Source organism: Rutidosis leptorrhynchoides, unplaced genomic scaffold, assembly GCF_046630445.1.
Source record: "Rutidosis leptorrhynchoides isolate AG116_Rl617_1_P2 unplaced genomic scaffold, CSIRO_AGI_Rlap_v1 contig284, whole genome shotgun sequence".
Classification (NCBI taxonomy): domain Eukaryota; kingdom Viridiplantae; phylum Streptophyta; class Magnoliopsida; order Asterales; family Asteraceae; genus Rutidosis; species Rutidosis leptorrhynchoides.
Window position 1 is genome coordinate 17,373 of NW_027266529.1, and position 22,991 is coordinate 40,363.

Consider the following 22,991-nt stretch of genomic DNA (forward strand, 5'->3'; position numbering starts at 1 on the left):
TTATCTATAAGTATAATGAATGGTGAGAATATTATAAAAAAAATCATGATGATTCTATTTTGAAAGAAACATAATGAATGATATATGGAAGATTTTTATTTTAACTTTTTGTATATTTTTTGGATGAAAATTACCATAAGGTTTGTAGTTAGACCATTCATAGAACTTTCGATTATATATGAAAAATTGTAATTATAATCCAACCCTAAACTTAAGACATATCGAATGATGTTTATGATATCTACTCTTAAATTTAGACCTTTTTTCAAGAGGAAGTAACTATTTAAATGAATGGAGTTAAATGTCAATATAATTATCGAGTCAAATAAATATGTATATATATATAGTTTGTAAATAAATTTATTTGAAAGCATTTTATACCTTTAGTTTGTTAGAATTGAAAAAATTAACTAATCAATTCTATCAGTATTCTGCGTCAATATTAACTCCTGACCTTACGATGGATATCGTTTTTATGCAATAAAACCGGGAATCATTATAATCGGGATGCCCGATATGATGAATAAATACAAAACCACACATTTGATGGTAGTTTTAACAAAAGTAAGGACCAGATTTAGTGGTTTGCTTAATATTTTAATTAATCAACATTATTTTGTGCCTAACCATTATCCACACTTCATATTTAAAACAAAACATTTAATTATTTATTTTATTATTTTTAACATAATAACACAAAAGCTGATCTGCGATAATTTTTATTTCTAATTATAATTGATATATTTTTTACTAATCTAGTTTTTAACACAAAAGGAGGATAGACACTATTTTTTTACTAATCTAGTTTTTATTTCTAATTATAATTGATATATTGCATTTCTTCTTCTTCTTCAACGCCTTTTTCAGCTTCCCCGTGAAATCTAATTATTTTTTTAAAAAAAACCTGCAAAAGCAACATGACAGAAGTTAAATTATTGTAAAATCTTTTGAAAAATTTAAGCTCAAGAATGATGGATAATTAAATCGATAAATTTATTATAATTAACAAATGTGTTGCTTGATTTACCTACAAAAGTATGAGACGCATTAATTTCCTGAAGTAAAATAATTGAAGTAAAAAATAGAGAAATTTTTGGGTGGAAACTTATATAAATATTTAGAAATACAAATAGTATTTGATATGTCTAACTCATCCTTCCATGTTGAAAAATAAAAAATCAATTAAATTTTTAAAATCTACATTAAAGCTCTAAATTTATTCTCTGTAACTCCTTTATTTTCCGTAAATCATCTACCCTCTCGTCCGGAATTAAATCTTGAACGACCTTCACTAAATAAATGGCCAAAAAATGACCTTCACTTTTATGCAGCAAAATCGACTGAATAAATGGCCAAAAAATGGAATTTGCATTTCACTCATAGCACATAGGATACTTTAATCCATTTGGATGTATTTCATTAGTTTTTAGTAATTAAATTTTACAGAGATAGATTACCGGTTAATAGGGATATTGATCTCATTAGTTTATTTACCTGGAATTCATGATGAGTTTTTGGGTTTTGATCAAATAAACCATTGCCTAACATAATATTAAATTGACTGATGATGGACGATGATGATGCCCAAAAAAAAATTCTGTAATTTCAAATCTTTAATAAATAACTGTTTATTAATTCCATAAAAAACATCATAAAATAGAACACTGAAGAACAGAGAAACGAAAGAGGGGTAGGAAATCCTAATTGCAAATTCCTAGAGATTAAAAAACTTACAATGAAGTTTGAGAAGCTCACCATTCTGCCATGCAATATTGAACGATAAACCTGAAAAGAAAAATCAGAGCATTAGCAAACATGAATATTAAGATCCGTAAAAATGCAACCATTAAGAAAAAAAAAAAAAAGAATTAGAACAATTTCTATGGAGCTATAATAATGAATAGTGGCGAGTAGGTTGATTTACAAAGGATATGAAAATAAAAATTTCAGCGAACGAATCTGGCCAAAATAAAGCTATATATATAGTGAAAATAGATGGCATGTTATATATATTTCAGACATTTTATATATATTAGGGAACTCATTCCATTATTCCATCAATGTCCTGTATGTAAGGGGCTTAAATATTGGAGTTAATTTTGAGCAATTTTTGGCAAAATGGAACTTAAATGTCGCTCCCATTTATTACCGGATTAGTAGCCGATTTTGTCTGAAATACAAAGTATAGGGACCTGATTCTGGTCTTTTCCGAATCTAATTTCGGTACATAGCTGACATGGAAAGGTGGTTGGATAAATTGTTGCTTTGGTAAATAGGTTTGGTAAATATAACTTTAAGTATATTATAAGATTATGTAATGGACGAGATGATTACACAATCTCTCGATACTTAAACAAAAATACAAGCTAAATTCGATGCTAAAGTTTTGATCTCATAGACGAGATCTCGGCAAACGAGAAAACAAAAATTGTTTCTTTTTAACGCATTAGCAACAATAACTCAACTTTAACATTTTACATATAAGTCTTTTAAAAAAAAACATTTTACATACAAAACAAAATGAATATGTACTATAAAAAAAAATGGATATGTAACCAAAATATCAACCTTGACAAAAAAGATAGATGGAGCGATTATTTGTTACTCCATAGTGATTATTACCAAAATGAGAGTATTGATCACCAAAAGGTCCCTACTTGCTCTTTTGTTTAGACTCGAAAAAATAACAATTCCCTCGTCCATTCAATCGCGAATCTAAAAATAAATAGGAATGGTTGATTGCCATCTTCATTGTATTTTCTTGCCCAGATCGATTAAGCTATAAAATCCTTTTTTATCATAAAAAAACAAAAGGTCCCTACTTTTGAAGAATTAGGGAGAGAGTTAACTGAGAATTTTTTTAATTTTTTTTAAAACTTTTATTATTATTGTTATTATTTTTTGTAATTCGGAGTCGAAAGGATCAAATCCAGACCGAACCAGTCAAATCCGTTTAGATCCAAAATTCCAATTGGACCCGTCAAAACCTTGTTTAAAGCTGGTTTAAAAATTTCAACCCTTCATGTGATGAGTCTGAGTGTCACATGACACTTATGCTAATATGGATGAATCAAATGGCAACATGTGGCAATTTTGGATGACGTAACATTTAATGTCGCATTGCGATTAAAAAGACACGTGGACAAATAATAAAATGACACGTGATGATGAAATGATATACGTGTTAAGCGGTTCGTTGACCAACCCTTTCTTTCGACTTATGAAATTAAAAATCGACCAAAACATTTAAATTGTATCCGGCTGGATTTTACTCGAAACCAAACCGAATCAGCCCCTGACCATATGTATATAGAGGCACTCGGAAAGATAAAGTGCAGAAATCATTCGCATGATAGCACGTAGTGCCGAGCATATGAGAGGTATCCAAAATTAATGGAAGGAGCGACTTTTAATAATGCTCCTTCCGTCTCAAAAAAATAATAATGATCAACTGCTTGTTAAAAAAAAAAAAAACGACTGCTCATAACGACCAATCTAACTGTACTCTAATTTACTCTAATCATCTCCTTTACCTTCCCCACTACTAGTATTACAGTAGTCTACTAAATTACTCCTATGAGGCAATAAAATTTTACTAATATTAAAAGTCTTAATGATTTTGGAATTATAAAATATAAGAATAATTTAATCAAATAACATATAATCAATCATTTTTTTATTTGTGTAAAATGTGATTTTTGGACACTTATTGTAGAATGGAGGAAATATATATATATATATATATATTTATTTACAATAATATTTTCTTGATTAGTACTCCTTAATATTTTTTATTAATCCAAGTTAGCGGTAGTAGTACTACTACTAATTAGTCAATGGTCAATAGTAACAGAATAATTTATTTCGGTCACTTTTATATATTGTGTAATAATTTTATTTTCTATTTAAATATTATCTCATAAGATTAATATATATTTTATCTAATTTTTCAAATCATTATCCTTCATTAAAACACTTCATTACATAATACTTTTTCAATCCCAAATTAAATTTAAATATTTATGATTTCACACAATTAAAAAAATATCGCATAAATTCATTTTTAAATATAATTATGATTATAAAGATTAAAATATTTTTAAATGGTAACTAATAATCAAACCCATGATCATGAGGAGAATGTATGAAAAAAATGTTGAAATTAGTACAAAGGATATAATGGATAAAAAAATTATATCCTAACATTTCTTAAATTTATCAAAATTTTTTTAATTTAAAATAGAAAAATTATATTATTTTAATTTGGGACGGAATGAACGGTACTATATACACCATCTTGTTAATAAAGATATATGTACAACTCATTATTTTAGTCGATTACTGATAATTTTCTAATTATTCATACATTTTACTGTATTACATAACATTTTCTGTCAAAAAAATAACATTTTGGATTATTATAGTATTATTATCACATACATTCACACCGACTTCTGCGTTATTTCATTTGTTTATTAATATTATGGGGACTATAAAAAGAGTACGTGACATGAGGCAGACCCGTGAATGTGCTCGGAATCACATAAGTATAAAAGTAGAATCGAATCCAACATGGCGATCACGCACCTACCACGTGCTTTCTCTTTTTCTTTTCTTCCTAATTAAATAGTACTACTCCCTGGTAAATGGCCCTTCGTTTTGATCAAGAGTGGTTTTTGGTTGGTTGCTTAATATACACGTCAGAAAAATATAATAATAAAAATAAAAAGAGCGACCCAAAAAAAAGAAGAAAATTAATTGGCCCATCTTTTATGATTATGATACAAGTAAAACGATATGCATTTTTGTTCAAGCTTGCTTGGAGTAATGGCAAAGATCTGAAAAGATTTTTGATGTGTTTGGAGTTTGCGGTTTGGACCGCTCTTTTATATATATAACAACGATAAATTTATCATTTAAAATTCTCCGTCAAAATTGGAATTCATAACTTTTTAAAAAAATAAATATCTTAATCACGTTATGATTGGCGTTTGGACCGCTATTCCAACACTCTTTTTATCACTTTCTTTTTATTTTAATTTTCAATACTAGAAGTAGTTTGGAATTTGATAGCCTGTTTTTAGTCTACAAGAGAAAAAACTTATATGTTCCTAATGGATGGTTTTGAGGAAAAAATTAGGAAAAACAGAGGTTAGCCTCTCAAACAATTGAAGCTAGATTATTGCACTGGCCATCCCGATTAAGGTTTTCCCGAATAATATTGCCACATGTTTCGTTCACGTCAGCAAAGTTTCACGTGTTACTACTAGACCCGTCTCATCACGGCCGAAATTTGTGAGCCGATTTTTGACGGGCTTGATTTAGGTTTTGGATTTGACCGGTTAGGTCTGGGTTTGAATCATATATATATCACGTCTAATGTTTGAATCGTCTTTATAAACTAATAGTGATCTCTAAATCTAGACCGTCTAATGTTTTAAGATTCAATCAATAGTGACAACACTTACAGATTTGTGTAAACATACACCTCTGTGTACTCACATATTCATATTAACAGTGGCTTGGTATGCTTTTCTTAAGATAGAATTCATAAGCGCACAATTTATGTTTAGGATCTTTCAATATATGAATCTTCAGCTTGCGAACTATTCATGATAACGTTACATTCTTGTTAGCTCCAAGGCGAACACAAGTGTTATGTCCCATCAACATTTTGATCATGAACAATACCTCCAATTGCAATTAATACTTGAGAATAAACAAAACTGAAATAAGCAACATACAGTATGCAGAAATCATACTTCATATTACGTCACATAAATCAATAAGAAATAAGAATCAGTGGAGTTCAAATGGAGAAAGTTTGTCACTCGAGAAAAAGAGAGCACCAAAATTGAGAATTTGTGATATAAGATGGAGAAAGATCAGAATTTTTTTTAGGCTAATCATAATTTATATTAAATTAAATTATGTAGAATTACATCAAATAGATGAGAGGTGACCGTTTTGCCAATTATTTTTCGAATTAGGAATATTATGACTAAGGTTGCAGAGAAAGTTGGACTTGCAAACAATAACTTCATAATGATAAAAACCTCTATTAATTTCACATTTAATTCACGTACGTCCCTTCATCTTTTCCAATGACTGAATTTACATTTATGTGCGTTTATCTTTAACGGTTCATGGTCCTTCATCAAGACAAATTTGATAATTAAGTCTATTTACATCTCATCTAATTCCATTTAGTTTTGAAGCGGAAAATTATAAATGTAAACGTAAACATTTTGAAACGAAAGGATTAAGGGGTGAACATTTATAGTCCGACCGGTTTTCTCATTGCCGGTCGGACTGATTAATTAACATTAATCCTCCATAGGCAATGAAGTTGCCGGTCCAACACTTGAAATATAGAGGGCAAAGCTTAATTTGGTAGAAGACCGATAATATCAATGCCGGTCATAGCATAATTTGGTACAAGACCGGCAATACCAATGCCGGTCATAGCATAATTAACTTTCCCAAGTACTGCTTAGTTCGATCGGCAATGAAAAAACCGATCGGACTACATGATGTTCACCTCCGTCTGCTACTGTACACAAAAGTAGCGCATCCAGTTTTCAAGATGCTCTTTTTTTGCTCAGGTTTCTCCTACTCCTTTTCTCTCATCTGAATTTTCTCCCATGTTCTTTTCATGTAATATTATAATATCTCAGCTGAATTTTTTCATTTTAATTATCTGTATGAGATGATTCGCTGTTGAATCACGAGGTTTGAATATTTATTGCAGCATGCGGGACACTATCAACACCATTACTCTTTTTCTTTGTAATAGTTCATTTTGACTGAATATCTTTCATTCCAATTTCATGTTTATTTTTTTTGAGGATCAATTTCATGTTTATTAGTATCTAATTAGCTACTTATTAATTATTGACTTCCATGTCTCTTTTTCATTGGAAGCCGATTAATTATTTTTTATTTTCCATATCCTCATTTTGATGCCAAATTTTGAAATTTGCCCATGAAATTTCTTAGAGACGTACGTCAAAATCCAGAAAAACAAATGACTGAATTTGTGAGAAAGTTTTATCGTATGGTCAAAATAAAGTGCAATATTTGAACTTTACCAAAATGTATTTTGGCTGTTCTCTCAAAAGTTCACATATTAAACATACTTTTTCTAGGTAATTTCTTTACAATGTGCATTTAATATAGCTGGACTGATTTTTATTTTATTTTTAATTCCAATTGTTACTCTTTGAGCTATATCAAGATTTTAGAAACTCTGAATTAGAAATAATAATAAGGGTAAAAATTAGGAGGTGAAATGAAACAAGTTTACTACCATGACAAGTACTTGGATACAAACATTATTTTATTAAATGAGACAACTATTTCCATTCGGAGGGAGAATTATTTGGCTTCTTAAACCCATAATTTAAGTAAATAATATATTTCAAAACTAGTAATAACCTGATTTTATTCCTAGATACAAGTGTACATGACAAAACAGCGGAAATCGCTCTAAATTAACAAACCGACATAAATATCATCCCCATTAATTTGTCATCTCTAATCTCTTTGTCAAGTTACGTTATGTTCTGTCTGTCTAAAACCAAAATCCATCCAAAACCATAATAATCTTCATTCCATAGCCAGAACTTAGGTTATATAATAGATCAGTTTGCATGTCATGTCCTGATCAGTACTCTGCTCCTCCCAAAATACATTATTCTTTTAATAAATGGGGAATACGACGTCGTCCATGGCGGCAAAGTTCGCCTTTCTCCCACCAAATCCGGCGTCATATAGTATAACAGTTGAAGAGAATACAGGGAAGATGAAGATTAATCAACAACATAGAGGTGACGTGGATGTTTCAAAGTTGAGGACGAAAAGAGGGAGTGAGATTGTGGCTATGTTTGTCAGAAATCACAATGATAATGCTAAACTGACTCTTTATTCTCATCGGAATGCAACTGATCTTGGCCAAATGTTTCATATTTTTACCGAACTTAGTCTTCATCTTAATGTTCATCTCATCTTAATGTTCAAATTCAATTGCAATTTCATTGTAAATTTTAATTGTCAAATCAGCATTCGGCACATGGTGTTTTATTAATGAATAGTAATTTGATACATGTATATAAGAATTTTGAGTTTAATTAGGAATCGACTCATAATTTTAAGTCAATCAATTATTCTTTTTTCCTATTGTAAATAGGAAATCAAAACACAAGAAAAACATAAGGATTCCTAATAAAATTCTACCAATTACTTTTTATTAATATAATAATTTTATTCCTAATCAATTTTCTGTCTATTATTTAAAAAAAAAATTCCTACTAAAAATCATATATTCTTTTTTTCTATTCCTAATTAAAACGGACACTCTATTTTTTCCCTTTTCAAACGGGCATATTATTAAAAAAATTATTCCTAATTAAAGTATAATATACATTATTTTTTTCTTATTTTTTCCTTAAACTATTATTCCTCATAAAAATCTATTATACATATATATATTTTTTCATTTTTAATTAAAATGGACATATATTATTTTTCAAACAATAGGAACAATTAAATTAATTAGATGCAATTATAAATTTTATAATGAAATCTTGATACATATCTTTTACTTTTTATTATGTTTATTATTTTTGAAAATAATTTTTTTAAAAATTTAATAGGATTCTATATTTTGAAATCAAATCAAAATAATAATAACTGATATAAAATTAATTTTTTTTAATAGATTTAATAATGTTTAATATAAATAATTATTATATAATATATATTTAAATTATTAATTTTTAAAAATACGAACTTTCGAACAGGCCCACTGACTAGTTTATAAAGTCTAGGCAACAATCTGCAAACTTTGTGAAAGTAGCGGAGAATTGTAAGTTGACAAAAGGTTGTGCCTGAAATGTCATTATCAATATCACCAAGGAAAAATGGTGTAGAGTGTCAAGGCATCGGGTACAGTACTTTTGTGTACTTTTACGGAGAGAGGTGAACATGCAATAGTCGGACCGGAAACGTGTTTTCGGTCCGACTAATTGTGATTAGGGAAGTGATTAATTAGTTAAAACCGGGATCGGCGTTTCCGGTTTTAAGTAAAACCGGAATTGGTATTACCGGTTTTTGATAATATTTTTACATAATCTGTTTCTAAATAATTACAAGTAATTACTGTAAAAATTTCGTAGGTTCGGAACATATATTTTAGGTTCTATTAGGTTCGGAAGATTTAAAAATAAATGATTGGTTCTGAGTTTAGGTTCGGGAGAACCGGTTCTGTACTGAACCGAACTGGTTTTAAATGAACCGAACTGGTCTGATTTAAAAACTGCGAAATAACAAAAGTAGCCTTTGACCAAAAATCTGACGCGTTAATTTTTCTGTAATTATTTTAAAAATAGAAGGGTAAAACAGTCTTTGAACATCAATTAAGGGTACGCTGGTAATTTGACATTAAAACTGGTTTAAAAAAACCGAACCGGACCGAACCTATTCTGTCCGACCGCGTCTTCAACCTCAGGACGCGTTTCTCTCTCTTCGTCACGCCGTCCTCTGCTCGTCGTCGTTCTCGTCGATTCTGGCGACGTCGAGCTTCAAGTCTGGTATCGTTCGACTCGTTTCGACGATACGAACACGATGGTAGCTTTAGATTTTTCTAACTCGGCCTAGATTTTCCGTAATCGCGATTTAATCAAATCGGGCCGACGATATTCTGGCGACGTCGAGCTTCAAGTTCGGTACCGTTTGACTCGTTTCGACGATACGAACACGATGGTAGCTTTAGATTTTTCTAACTCGGCCTAGATTTTCCGTAATCGCGATTTAGGCAAAGCGCGACGTCGAACCCGGTTTCAAGGTAAAACCGGGAATGAGAAACCCGGTCAAAGGCTTTGACCGGGAATGGGAAACCCGGTCTTACCCTTTGACCGGGAATCCCAAATCCGGTTTTACTTAGTCTTAATTACAGGTAATTAACTTTTGGGACCGAAAGCCGTTTCCGATCCGACTACAAATGTTCACCTTTTTGTCATTTTCCAATAAAATGTTTACCTAATTTTTTAAAAAAATTTATTTATAATTTGCTGCCAAGGCATCGGCTTGCAATAGTCATGCATGTCTGTTTTTGGTTATCTGAGTTGATTTAAATATAAAAATTTATGATTATGTTTCTAAAACTGCATGATAACAAAAATAGGCCAGTGAGCAGGACACTTATGCAGACATAGAGGCTGCTTATAAATGCCTTGAAGAGAAATATAGTATAAAACAGGAAGATGTTATACCGTACGGACAGTCAGTCGGGAGCGGTCCTATGCTGGAATTAGCTACGCATTTGCCGAGATTGAGAGCTGTTATTCTTCACAGCCCTATCTTATATGGCCTCCGAGTCATGTACCCTGTCAAGAGGACATTCCTGGTTTGATATTTGTAAGGTTTGATTGTCCAATGCTTTCAAATTATAATTAATACCTCTATCTCTGATTATTTGTCACTTTTCCCTTACAAAGTGATCAGAGGCGGAGGGAATATATCATGTAGTATTGGAATATGATAATACCATAGTCTTTCATATCTTTATCTGGTTCAATCATTGATAAAATTCCACTTGTTGAATGCCCAGTTCTGGTTTAATACCTCTATCCCTGATTATTTGTCACTTTTCCTGTACAAAGTAATCAGGGACAGAGGTAATTTATCATGTAGTCTCGGAATATGATAATACTATCGTCTTTCATATCTTTATCTAGTTCAATCATTGCAGAACATTGATAAAATTCCACTTGTCGATTGCCCAGTTCTGGTTATTCATGTAAGTACGTCTTTATTTATTTATTTATATAAAGTGTTAATTGATTAGTAATGTCTAATCTATATGTTGCTCAAAAGAATTCAGTAGGAGTGAATGAAGGTTAGTCTCAATTTGTGCCTAGCTACTTGTTCGACTAAATCCTAATTTACAACATATGTGTTTGCTTTTTAAGGGGACCGAAGATGACGTGGTGGAGTTTTCCCATGAAAAACAGCTTTGGGAGCGTTGTAAGGAGAAATACGAACCTTTATGGCTTAAAGGAGGAAACCATTGCAATTTGAAACTCTATCCAGAGTACTTAAGGCATCTTGGGAAGTTCATTTCAGCAATCGAAAAACATCCATGCCTTCATATTACAACTCCTCCGACAGACCAAAAGTCGTCTAGGTCGAGGATAAGCACAGGATCAGGCCGATTGGAGAAAGCTCGAGCTAGTAGGACTGGACAAAGAGAAAAGTCAAGGCTAACTTAGATAGTAACGTTGAAAGAGAGAAACAAAGAACTAGCGTTAACCAAAGAGAAAAATCAAGAAAGAGCGTCGATCTCCCTTCGAAGGGAAGAAAGAGCACAGATCATCTAGACAAGCCACGAAACAGCTTTGATCGGTCAGTTATTAAGACTATATTAATAAAAGAAAATTACAAAACTCGGGACTAATAAGCTTTATTTGTTATGCGGATGTTATTGACCATACATGACTATCAGTGTCATGACTGATGATTTTTGGTACCACTGATGACAGGTTTGGAGATATGTTTAGATCAGTTGGATTGTGCACTGTTGATTGTTTGAAACCAACAGCCGCAAAGGTCTGAGGCTCACAAAGAATGAAGTTTGGACCTTTCAATGACGAGTTTTCACACGCATTTCCAGTCTGAAGTCGTGGCATTTTTATTTACGTTCCAAAGAATAGAGCATAATTTAGAGAAACGTATCATGGTTTTATTGGATTTTCTTCATCCTGGTATCATATCCATGATTTGTATGGTATATTTGTTCATTTACGCAGGGTCGTGTTGTCCTGTCTAATAAATTTTGGTAATAAAACTGTCATGCAAATGTTTTCATTGCTGAATGCATATCAAAATTCTAAATTAGACATCATGTAGCTGAATTCTAATGGCAGTCGATTATGAGACTTTCCTTTGCTAGACAAAAACCAATGAAACCCAGACCAAACTGTAAAAATTTGGACCTATACTGCAATTTTCACAAGGACCATGGTCACAACACGGATGATTGTCGACAATTAAAAGACAATGTAGAGTAACTCATTCAGAAGGGAAAAGTTGATAAATATACTAAGGTCAGGCACCCTAAGGAGGAAAAGACTCCTAGAACAACAATTGGCTTGATGACGATCAACGCAATGACCATCAGAAAAGGGTATGGGTTAAGGACCGAGATAGAGGCCGTAAAGATGACCATCAGGGTAATAGCCGGACTCCAAAAGGGATGTCATCCATATGATTTTTGGAAGACCAGAGGGGACCAAGACATCTAACAAATGCGCAGAGAACCATTCTTGGAAACTCTTTCTATTGAGGCCGCCTTAACGAAGGCACTTCTCGCACGTGGACCTCAAAGGAATCAAAATCCCATATAAAGATTCCCTCCTCATCTCAATGATGGTCGGCAACTTCAAAGGTAAAGAGGGTCTTCGTTGATGATGTAACCTCGATCGATATCTTCTATTACAATGCTTTCAAATAGATGGATTTCTTAGTTGACCACTTAACACCGTATTCTGGTCCCATTTATGGGCTCAACCATATTGTGATTCCGGTGCAAGGCATCATCAAGCTCCCGGTCACCCTATAGGAAGGGGACAGGCACGTTGTCCAAATGGTTACTTGGCTCGTCATAAAAGGGTCGTCGGCATACAATGTCATCTTCGGATGAGGCGATCATATCACTCTTCCAGGCTATTCCCTCCTACCATCATCAAATGCTAAAGTTCTCGACTCCTAATGGTAAAGGTGTTGTTCGGGGAGAGCAAAGAGTTACGTACAGGTGTCAATTAACTACAATAAAGCGATAGCCCCGGCGAACAAAAGCCTGAGAGTTCAAGGCTCCATGCCCAAGGCCAAGACCTCCCTATATGCTTCGACACCCAAGAATATTTCCAAAATCAAAAAGCTAAGCATGTCAAGTAACTTGTGTTGGAAGTAGTTGTTCAGCAACCTTGCTACATTGGAGGTCATAGAGAATTAATCGCCATAATTGGAATCAAAAGGAAATCCAAGAAGAAGAAATTTAATCTGAAGTTACAACTGGTGAATGAAGTAACAAACAAGTTGCTAGGGAAATTGGGAAACATCCTGGACAAACAACTTGAGAAGGACTCTGGTGATCTTAGAAAGACAAATGAGGAGCTGAGTAGAATGCGGTAGAAACAAGTGGAGTGCAATTTCAAAAATGAGAAAGTTCTGATTGGTGGAAAAATGAGCGCCAAGGAGCTTGGTGTTACAAAGAAAAATTGTGGGGGGCTCGGTGCAAACAACAAGGTAATTGACGGAATGATTCGAGGAAACGAGTCAAATCAAAGAAATTGACGGAAAAGGTCATTCAATCAACGGAAACGTGATTAAATCGATCTTACAAACTGACCCAATGGGAAATAAACAAGAAGTTGACGGAAGGTTTCGAGGAAACTTGAACCACATCAACGTAAATGACGGAAAAGATCGAACAATCCACCGAAACGTGATTAGCTCGATCATAAACATTGACCCGACAGGAAATACACACGAAATTGACAGACAGGTTTGAGGAAACTCGAACCAATTAAATGAAATTGACGGAACGAACCGAATCAACGATGGAATCATTGGAAATTTGGTTGGAAACGCTGCATTTAAAGGGAATAGCAAATCCAACAATTCGAAAGGATTGGGGATAGTGTTAAAAAGAATCAACAGAAATAACCCTGAGAGCAAAACTCCAGTTAGAAAGAACTAGGGTTTGCGCGCAACAGGGAAACTCACGGTCTAGTAATTCATAAAATTGACAGGTAAAATCTCCTTGTTAGAGGAAATTGATTAAGGGTTCTTATTCTTTCACTGAATTCGCGTCATATCGAACCCTCAATTTGTTACGCAATCTAATTTTCTTGACTTAATAGTTGTTAGGGTTCTACTAATAGAGACCAGGCCTAAAAGCCCAACAAAGACAAATCAGATGAACCATTCGAATTGATCACATTCGACTCATCCAATCTTGTATTTAATTAATTCTTATCCTGTGAGTATTTGTTGGCTCGATATCAGCATAGGCTTGATATTAGGATATTGTGATTAATTAGAATTGTAACTTATGTTGGTGTATGTGTATATATTACAGAATTATATCATGAATAAAATAAAATCATTTCAAATCAAAACAATCTTGTTACTACTGTAGACTAGAGAATTTGGGCTTTTGTTTATTTATGCACTTTTAGGGTGTTAGCTATTATGGTCATCTTTGATAGGATTGTTAGAACTAAATGCACGTGTGTATCAAGCGTGACTTATCGGATTATGGTATGCTCGACCTGAGTTTGTCTCTGAGTTTTACATAGCAATTGAAAAAAAAAAAAAAGACTATAAACTTATTTAGATTAAAAGTTTAAAACTTAGTCTGTGAGAATATTCAGTGATACTAGAAATGGAATGGAAGCTTTGTGAATCATTGTCTCTGAAAAAGAAGCTATGAAAGAACTAACTTGAGGTGCAAGTAACTACAAAATAGAGCACACCAACTGTTGGACAAAAGGTATCTCTATCAAATGTTGAAGATTCCTGGTAGAAAATGGGCCTTCATATCAAAGAGATCAATACAAGGCCGGAAGTCAGAAATTACCAAAGAATGTCACCAGAATTACCATGAAGTGAAGACAAAGTTGCCTTTTACAAATTTGTTCCTTTTATTATTCATTTAGTGTAGGACTAGAATACAAAATACATGTATGATATTTGCTTTTAAATTGGTTACCCAACTGTGGGTTTTGCAGCTTTTTCCTTTTTCACAAATTTGAGCCAATGACTTAGTAAATAAGAAACAAAGATAAAAGGTAAAAGAGATAGTCTCTTATCGTAGAGACTCTATTTCATCGTCATCAAAATAAGAGACTATTATTTTTTAATTCCAATATTAATTTGGTCCCTTATTTTGCCAACTAGACGATAATTGATCCATTGAAGATGCTCTAAATAGATGCAATCGAGTTAAATTCAGTAATTAAATAAAAAAAAACTTGTCTAACACATATTGATCTACGATCAACAGAAAATTGATATGTGATAATTTTAAAATTTTTAATTTTTATATTTAGGGATGTATTTGGTGGATAATTTTTTATGATATGTTTATAATAATTTTAATACAATATATTGTAAGATAAAAAATATATAATATATTTAACATTTTATATCTTAAGATGGATTGGTGACTTTTAGGAGAAAAGTATCATAAAAAAATTATAAACTAAACATATCTTTAAATTTAAAAAAATAAAAAATTATGACATGTCAAGTTCTTATTAGTTGTTAGTTTTAAAACAATAATAAAAGAGATAAGTTTTTGCCATTAAATTATATTATTCTCATCCAATGACGAGTACATAAAATAATAAGTTTTCAGAGTCAAACCTGCTGTTAGTCTTCTTTTACCAATTCCAAGTCACAATTACATAAGATTTGTTGTCAATCTTCTTATATAGTATAGAGAGACTTTTTCAATTTGTTCAATTTGTTCTAATTACAATTCAATTGTAAATTTTATTGTCAAATCAACATCTAACACATAGCGTTTAATTTAAAAATTAAGTTTTTGAGTTTAATTAGAAATCATATTATAATTTTAAGTCAATATTTTTTTTTCTATTCTAATTAAGAATTCAAAAACAATAAGATAATGATTCCTAATAAAATTCTATCAATTACTTATTCTTAATCATATGAGATTCCTATTCTCTTTTATCTTTCACTTATTTTTTTTTAATATAATAATTTTATTCCTAATCAATTTTCTATCTATTATTTAAAAAATTATTTCTAAAAAAATTATAATACACTATATATATATTAATTGAAACGGGCATATATTATTTTTCCCTATTCAAACGGACATATTATTAAAAAAATTATTTCTAATCAAATTACAATATATATTATTTTTCTAATTTTTTTATTATGCTATTATTCCTAATAAAATCGACTATATTTTTTTCTATTCTTAATTAAAACGGGCATATTTTATTTTTCAAACAATTAATAATTTTTCCTAATTAAAATTCATTATATTCTTTTTCTTATTTATAATTAAAACGGGCATGTCTTCTTTTTTTCCTATTCAAACGGACATATTGTTAAAAAAATTCTAATCAAAATATAATATATTATTATTTTTCTAAGTTTTTGTTAAACTATTATTCCTAATAAAAATCCACTATATTTTTTTTCTAAATTCTTAATTAAAATGAGCGTATCTTATATTTCAAATAATAGGAAAAATTGAATTGATTAGATGCAATTATAAATTTTATTATCTAATTAAATCTTGATATGTAATTTTTACGTTTTGCTACTTTTATTATTTTTAAAAACAAAATAAAATTTTGATTCTAATGGTTTTGCTACTTTTATTATTTTTAAAAACAAAATAAAATTTTGATTCTAATGGGATTGTAGATTTTGAAATAAAATTAAAATAATTATAATTGATATAAAGTTAAAATAATCCCTTTTGATATAATATTTGACATATATATTTAATAATGTTTAATACAAATAATTATTATATAATTATTATAAGATATATTTAAATTATTAATTTTCAAATGTACGGACTTTCCGTCCAACGGACGGGCCCATTGACTAGTATAATAAAAGGGAAACACTTCCCATCTGCATTAGCTAGTTTTTCTACGATGAATAATCATTTAAAAATTGACAAGTGGTATCTTTAAATTTTTTAAAATTTTCTATTGAAAGACGTATTTGATTTATAATTTTATTTGATGATACATTTAATAATAATTTTAATATAATATTATTAGAAAAAAATATAATATAATATAATATATTTTTATTTTTATTATTTTATATTTTAAGATGAATTGGTGAACTATCGATGAAAAAAAATTACAAGAAACTATAAACCAAACACTTCAACTAAAAAAATTTAAAATTACCATAATAATTAGATGATTGTTTGGTTGTTGAAGAATCTGGTAATGCAGAAGTCAAAGTTTTTGCCATAATAAAATTCTACGCTAATTCCCCTTACATTGACTATCAAGTTTTGAAATTGCTTAAGAGAGAGAAAAATAACTAAAGAAAGTTTAGTTAGAGGGAAAGCTTCCAGGTTAGTTCGAGAAAACTAATCAAAGGCAGAGAAGATAACAAAAACAAATACTATCAACAATTTTATACTAATATGAATCTTCTACGTATATGTGTGAGTGTGACATGGCTATATATGTAACAAGAAAGTCAACATCTGACTTTATATTCCTTTAACAAATGAACAATCCAACGGCTATCCATGGATTGGGACGCCTGAGATTAAATGTCCTAATAAACAATTTTATAAATATATATATTCCTCCAGTGCTGACTATGAAAATGTCTCACGACATATTTTGTAAATGCAAATTATAGCTTAAAGAATTTGTTATTCTTAGTCAAGGTTTGTCTAACATTTTTAAATAATATAGTTCAGAGTATATGATCACATGAACAATGTATGTATGTGTGACTGGATTCAAGTACCATGGAAGTAGCTTTTCGACAGTACTGGAAATCTCAGCAGCATCTCATCTGTCGGAATTCCATGTACATGTCGGTATGATTGTCGAATTCCCTAACCTTTCCTTTCCTTCTTTCTTATAACGTACTACTCTGTCGCTAAATACTCGTCGCTTTTCTTATTAAGAAAAGCGACAAGTATTCAGGGACGGAGGCGGGAATACCATAGAAACTTTAATATGCTTAATCATATCCTTGTTCGGTTACTAAACCTTAATATGCCTCCTGTTGCTTGCTAATCTTGTTTAGATTTTATTTTTCGTTGACTTTTCATGAAACTATACACATAGTTAGCTGACTGTTGAGTATTGTTTTTTATAGCAAGAAATGATAGTTAGGAAACTGGATATCTCAGTACTGATTAAGATGTTGTCAAGTAATCACAAATTTGAAAGGGATCAGTCTTTGATAATCCTGCTTGAGCTTTCAAGAAGATCAAAATCATCGTGCAAGAAAATCGGGTTGATTCCTTGGGGGATTTTGATGTTAATCAACATCAAGTGCAACCAATTAGATTCCTTCTCTTCATCGAAAGCAGATGAAATTTTAAGGAATCTGGAGATTTGTTCTGAAAACATCAAGTGCATGGCTGAATGTGGACTTTTTGAGCCCCTTGTGAATCATCTCATTCAAGGTAAATAATCTTCAGAATTTTCATCATATATAGGTTGAAAAAACTACATCTAATATTGTAAAAGACTAAAAGTAGACTCGAACGAGAAATGAAAATCAAACCGATAATTTGAGAAAATTAGTCGGTTTCGGTGATTACATTTGCCTAGCTCAAAGTATATTACAGATAATAGGAATAATAAAATTCAGTCGTACCACTATCACATTTTATCGACGTGTGGCGGCATATTAAATTTATTTCTCACAATTTATTTGTATCTATATTTATTATCATGAATTTTATAATACACGTCGGTGGGTATGTCCGTTGGATAAAAAATCTGGACCTTTAAAAATAAAAAATTTAAATATATATATCATATAAAAATTTATATAAAAATTATTTATATTAAACATTATTAAATCAATGTAAAATATTCTATTAAAATAAAATTATTTTAACTTTATATCAGTTATAATTATTTTGATTTGATTTCAAAATCCACAATCCTATTAAATTTAAAATTTATTTTGTTTTCAAAAATAATAAACATAGCAAACGATAAAAATTAATTATCAAGATTTGATTTCATAATAAAATTTATAATTATATCTAATCAATTTAGTTGTTCCTATTGTTTGAAAATAATATATGCCTATTATCAAAAAAATAAAATAATATATGCCCGTTTTAATGAAGCATAGAAGAAAGAAAAAAAATCTGGTTTTTATGAGAATAATAGTTTAATGAAAAATTTTTTAAAAAATAATATATATTATAATTTAGTTAGGAATAATTTTTTAAATAATATGCCGGTTTATAGGATTGGCAACGGAGCTGCTCGGATTGGATATTCCTTAATTTTTTCGATCCGATCCGAAAAAAATCCGGATGCTATTATCCGATCCGCGGATATTCATAACTAGTATCCGAATTCGATCCTCACAAGAAAAATAAAAATCCGATTCGATCCGAATTTAAAAATAAATAAATTTTATCATTATAAAATGTCAAATGTACACACATATTTTTTTTAAGACCTTTTTAATTATTTTTTACTTTATTTTTAATTAAATTCACTAAAAATAGACTTTATTTAATGAATTATGTGTATTGTGCTTCGTATTTATAGTTAAAATAATAATATTAATGCTATTATATTTATATTTATATTAATATAATAATATATCGGATCGAATCTTTCTGATAATAATTTTCTATATCCGTATCCGATTCGATCCGCGGACTTTTCGATCCGAATCCGATGCGAAATTACTACTATCTAGCAAAATTTTAATCTAAATTGACACATGAGCATGCAGGTTCCAATGAGATACAGATTGAAATGGCAAGCTACCTAGGAGAAATTGTTCTTGGGCATGAAAGCCAAACATATGTAGCTAAAAGGGCTTGTCCTACTCTCCTTGAGTTGATCCAAAGAGGGAATGTTGCGTCAAGGAAAGCATCATTCAAAGCATTAGCTCAAATCTCATCTTACCATCCCAACAGCAAGCTTCTTGTACAAGCTGGAATTATGCAAATCATGGCTGGAGAATTATTCACACCGAGAATTCAGGATGACTCTAAAATCGAAGCAGCTGCAGTTCTTGGTAATATACTCGAGTCAGGACTTGAACTTGAAAAACTAAAAGTAAACAACCATGGTCACACGATGACTTCCGATTATGTCGTGTACAACATAATCTCCATGCTCGGAAACTCAAACGGGGATCACCTTAACGTCAACCTCATTAGGATTATATTATTCCTGATGCATTTTCCTAAATCAATGGCTAAGATTGTCTATTTGGTGAAAGAGACAGAGGCAAGCTACAGATTGATTGAACTCATCAACAATCCTAATGAAGAAGTTGGGGTTGCAGCAATCAAGCTGCTAGCCGAACTTTCACCATACATGGGACATACATTATGCGAGAGGGTATGTAAGACTAGAGGCCAACCCGAGAATCTAATCAAGTTCCCAAGTGCTGATGAAGAACTCACAGAAAAGCAGGCTGTTTCCATAAATTTCCTGGCGAAGCTACCCCACGATAATTTAACTCTTAATCTAGCTCTTTATGGAAGGAATGTAGTTCCTTATATCTTGGAATCCATCGACCTTATTCAAACAAGAGGAATCGTGAGAAGAAGCATGAATGCGACTTATTATTTAGAAGGCCTCGTCGGAATCCTTGTTCGTTTCACAACTACACTTTATAGTCCACAAATGTTGTTTCTAGCTTCAGAAAACAACCTCACATCGGTTTTCACAGACTTACTAAGAAAAAAACCGAGTAGAGAAATTCTAAGGCTATCCGCAATCGGATTGGAAAATCTCTCCTCTCAAACCATGAATCTATCAAAAAAAGTACCAGAAACCAAGAAACCGAAACTGGAGAAGCTTTTGTCGATGCCTAGAAGTCTTTCCTTATCGAAAGGTAAGAAAACGAAAGTGTGCAGTGTTCACAGAGGAGTATGCACTTCACAGAGGACGTTCTGTTTGATAGAGGCAAAGGCAGTCGAGAGATTATTGGAGTGTTTGGATAATGAGAAAGTGGAAGTTGTGGAAGCCGCATTGTCGACGTTATGCACATTGTTAGATGATAGAGTGAATGTGGAGGAGAGTGTAAAGATGTTGAGAAAAGTGAATGGCATTGAGCATGTTTTGAAGGTAGTGAAAGTGCATAAAGATGAAGGGTTACGACAAAAATCATTTCGGATGATTGAGAGGTTCTTGGAGAAAGGAGGAGATGAGTTAGTGTCTGACATTTCTAAGGATAGAACGTTGGCAGCTACTTTGATCACTGCTTTCAATCATGGAAATGTTCATAATACTAGGAAACTGGCGGAGAAAAGTGAGGCATTTAAATAAGATTCCCAATTTCAATTACTTACATTCATTTTATGCAATTAATTATTCTTGGGCTAGTTTCTTAGTTTTAATCATTTTTGTTATGAATTTGTCTAAGAGAGGGAAATGAAGAGGTTATGCCTGCAAAATATATCTAAAATTATACTATTTCCGTCTCAAATTATGTGCAAATTTTTACATACAAAATATTAATTTTGTATGTGAATGTTTTTTGTATGTAAATGTTTGCGTCTAATTTAGGACGGAAATAGTTTTATATGGAAAGGAAAAAGATACGGTTAAGTTAACACGACGTAAAGATATTCTTATATTATCATTTTTGAAGTTAAATTTGAATTGGTATAGTTTGTGATTAATGATTTCTCATTTCATAATGGAGGCCAGTTTTTGGCCGGCCATGTCAAAACCACCAGCCCCAGCATTGAACAAAATGCAAGTCCTAATTAATAATTAATTATCAATAATTTTTTTTTTCCGGTCTTTCCTTCAATTGGCATATTTGAGGGGCTTTGACCCTCTCCCTCGTCTTAAAATACCTAATGTTTTTCTTATGCAAAGAGGTAGTATCTTTTTGGCATTTTGTTACTGGATTTTACAGGATGATAATTGGGCTTATACAAGACCAAAACAAGAAAACGAAAAATATTTGATTAAATACAAGTCCCTATTAAATCTAATCTTCAAACATGCATCTCAATATTACGATAATGTTTTTATTATTTTCTAATTGTAATTTGCAAAACGGCTACTGACGCACGTAGTGACACTGTGATAACAACAAATCCTTTTGGTCTATATGGTTCCTTAAACCTACTAGTTGCTTGCTGTGTTGCATAAAAGAATTAGTCAATTATTTATTTTAGCTAATCATGTCCTCAACTATGTAGTTTAGAATAAAATTACTTTGAATCCTTCCAATAACTTCGTTTATAATATGGACTTTGATTTACATCATTGGGAATGCCAAACATTGTTGCATTATTTATAGCTGGCCCTATGTCTGTAACAACACAACACAAAACTTAAATGGCTTCTTTCTCAATTGAAGATTTTGTCGGAAATGGAGTTCTCAAGGATCTGCTTCCAACTCTGCTAAATGAAGGCTGGGACGATGTACCGACTTTAAAGGTCATGAATTCTGAAGATATGGCAGCAATCAACATGACACAATCTCAAAAGGTAATCAAGTTATCTAAGTCTACTTGGTCTTTAATTATTAATACAACAATCAACCTTAATTCCACCGAATAGCTAGAGTCAGCTTATGCCTCCTCACGTCTAATTCCAAAGGCAATGTGTAGATCACAGGTCATATTTATGAAACATACTATATAATACTATGTATGTATATAATATAAAATACGATATATACAATCTAATGGTTGTTTTCTTTTTCCTAGGATGCACTGGAAATCAGAACATACCTGCACGACCGAGCCTTGATGCAATACTCGGAAAAGCTAGAAGAATCGGGAAAATCTTTGCCTGAGATTCTTAATATGATCACCCCAGAGCTGTCAACCCAGTTCGGCATGAAACGAGGCCACACAGCTCGTTTCACAGATCGAACAAGTGCATGTGCTACAGCATCAGATATAAAATCATACAATCCGCCAGCTAGAAAAGTGACCATCTCAGCTCCTAGGAATGACAGCATGTACAAAAGTTCTGCATCCACTCGGATTCCAAGTTTTACAAAATACCCTTCAAGGAATAAATCGTTTAAATCGATTGAACAATCGATTGCTGAGATTAAGATCAAGGACGGATACGTCTTCAAGGGTGTTGTTGCATCAGCACCAGCTGAGCCTAGAGCATGTGGTTGCGTGGAAGCCCCTCCTGTGGTTGACCAAGTTGCCCATTACTCAGCTATCGAAAACATCTCCGTGCATAAGCTAACTCCTGAGTACAAAATTG

At 31.5% G+C, this 22,991-nt stretch overlaps 1 protein-coding gene and 1 pseudogene across 1 annotated transcript; both read left to right on the forward strand.

The window, feature by feature from the left end:
* The first annotated feature begins 7,708 nt into the window (after nt 1-7,708).
* Nucleotides 7,709-11,613, forward strand: LOC139882561 (uncharacterized; annotated as a pseudogene).
* A 1,798-nt stretch (nt 11,614-13,411) lies between these two features.
* On the forward strand, nt 13,412-21,183 carry LOC139882564 (putative U-box domain-containing protein 42). Its single transcript, XM_071866858.1, is given in 4 exon segments — nt 13,412-13,564; nt 17,911-18,223; nt 19,525-21,055; nt 21,057-21,183. Coding segments are annotated over 4 exon segments (2,124 nt in total).
* Nucleotides 21,184-22,991: the final 1,808 nt, after the last annotated feature.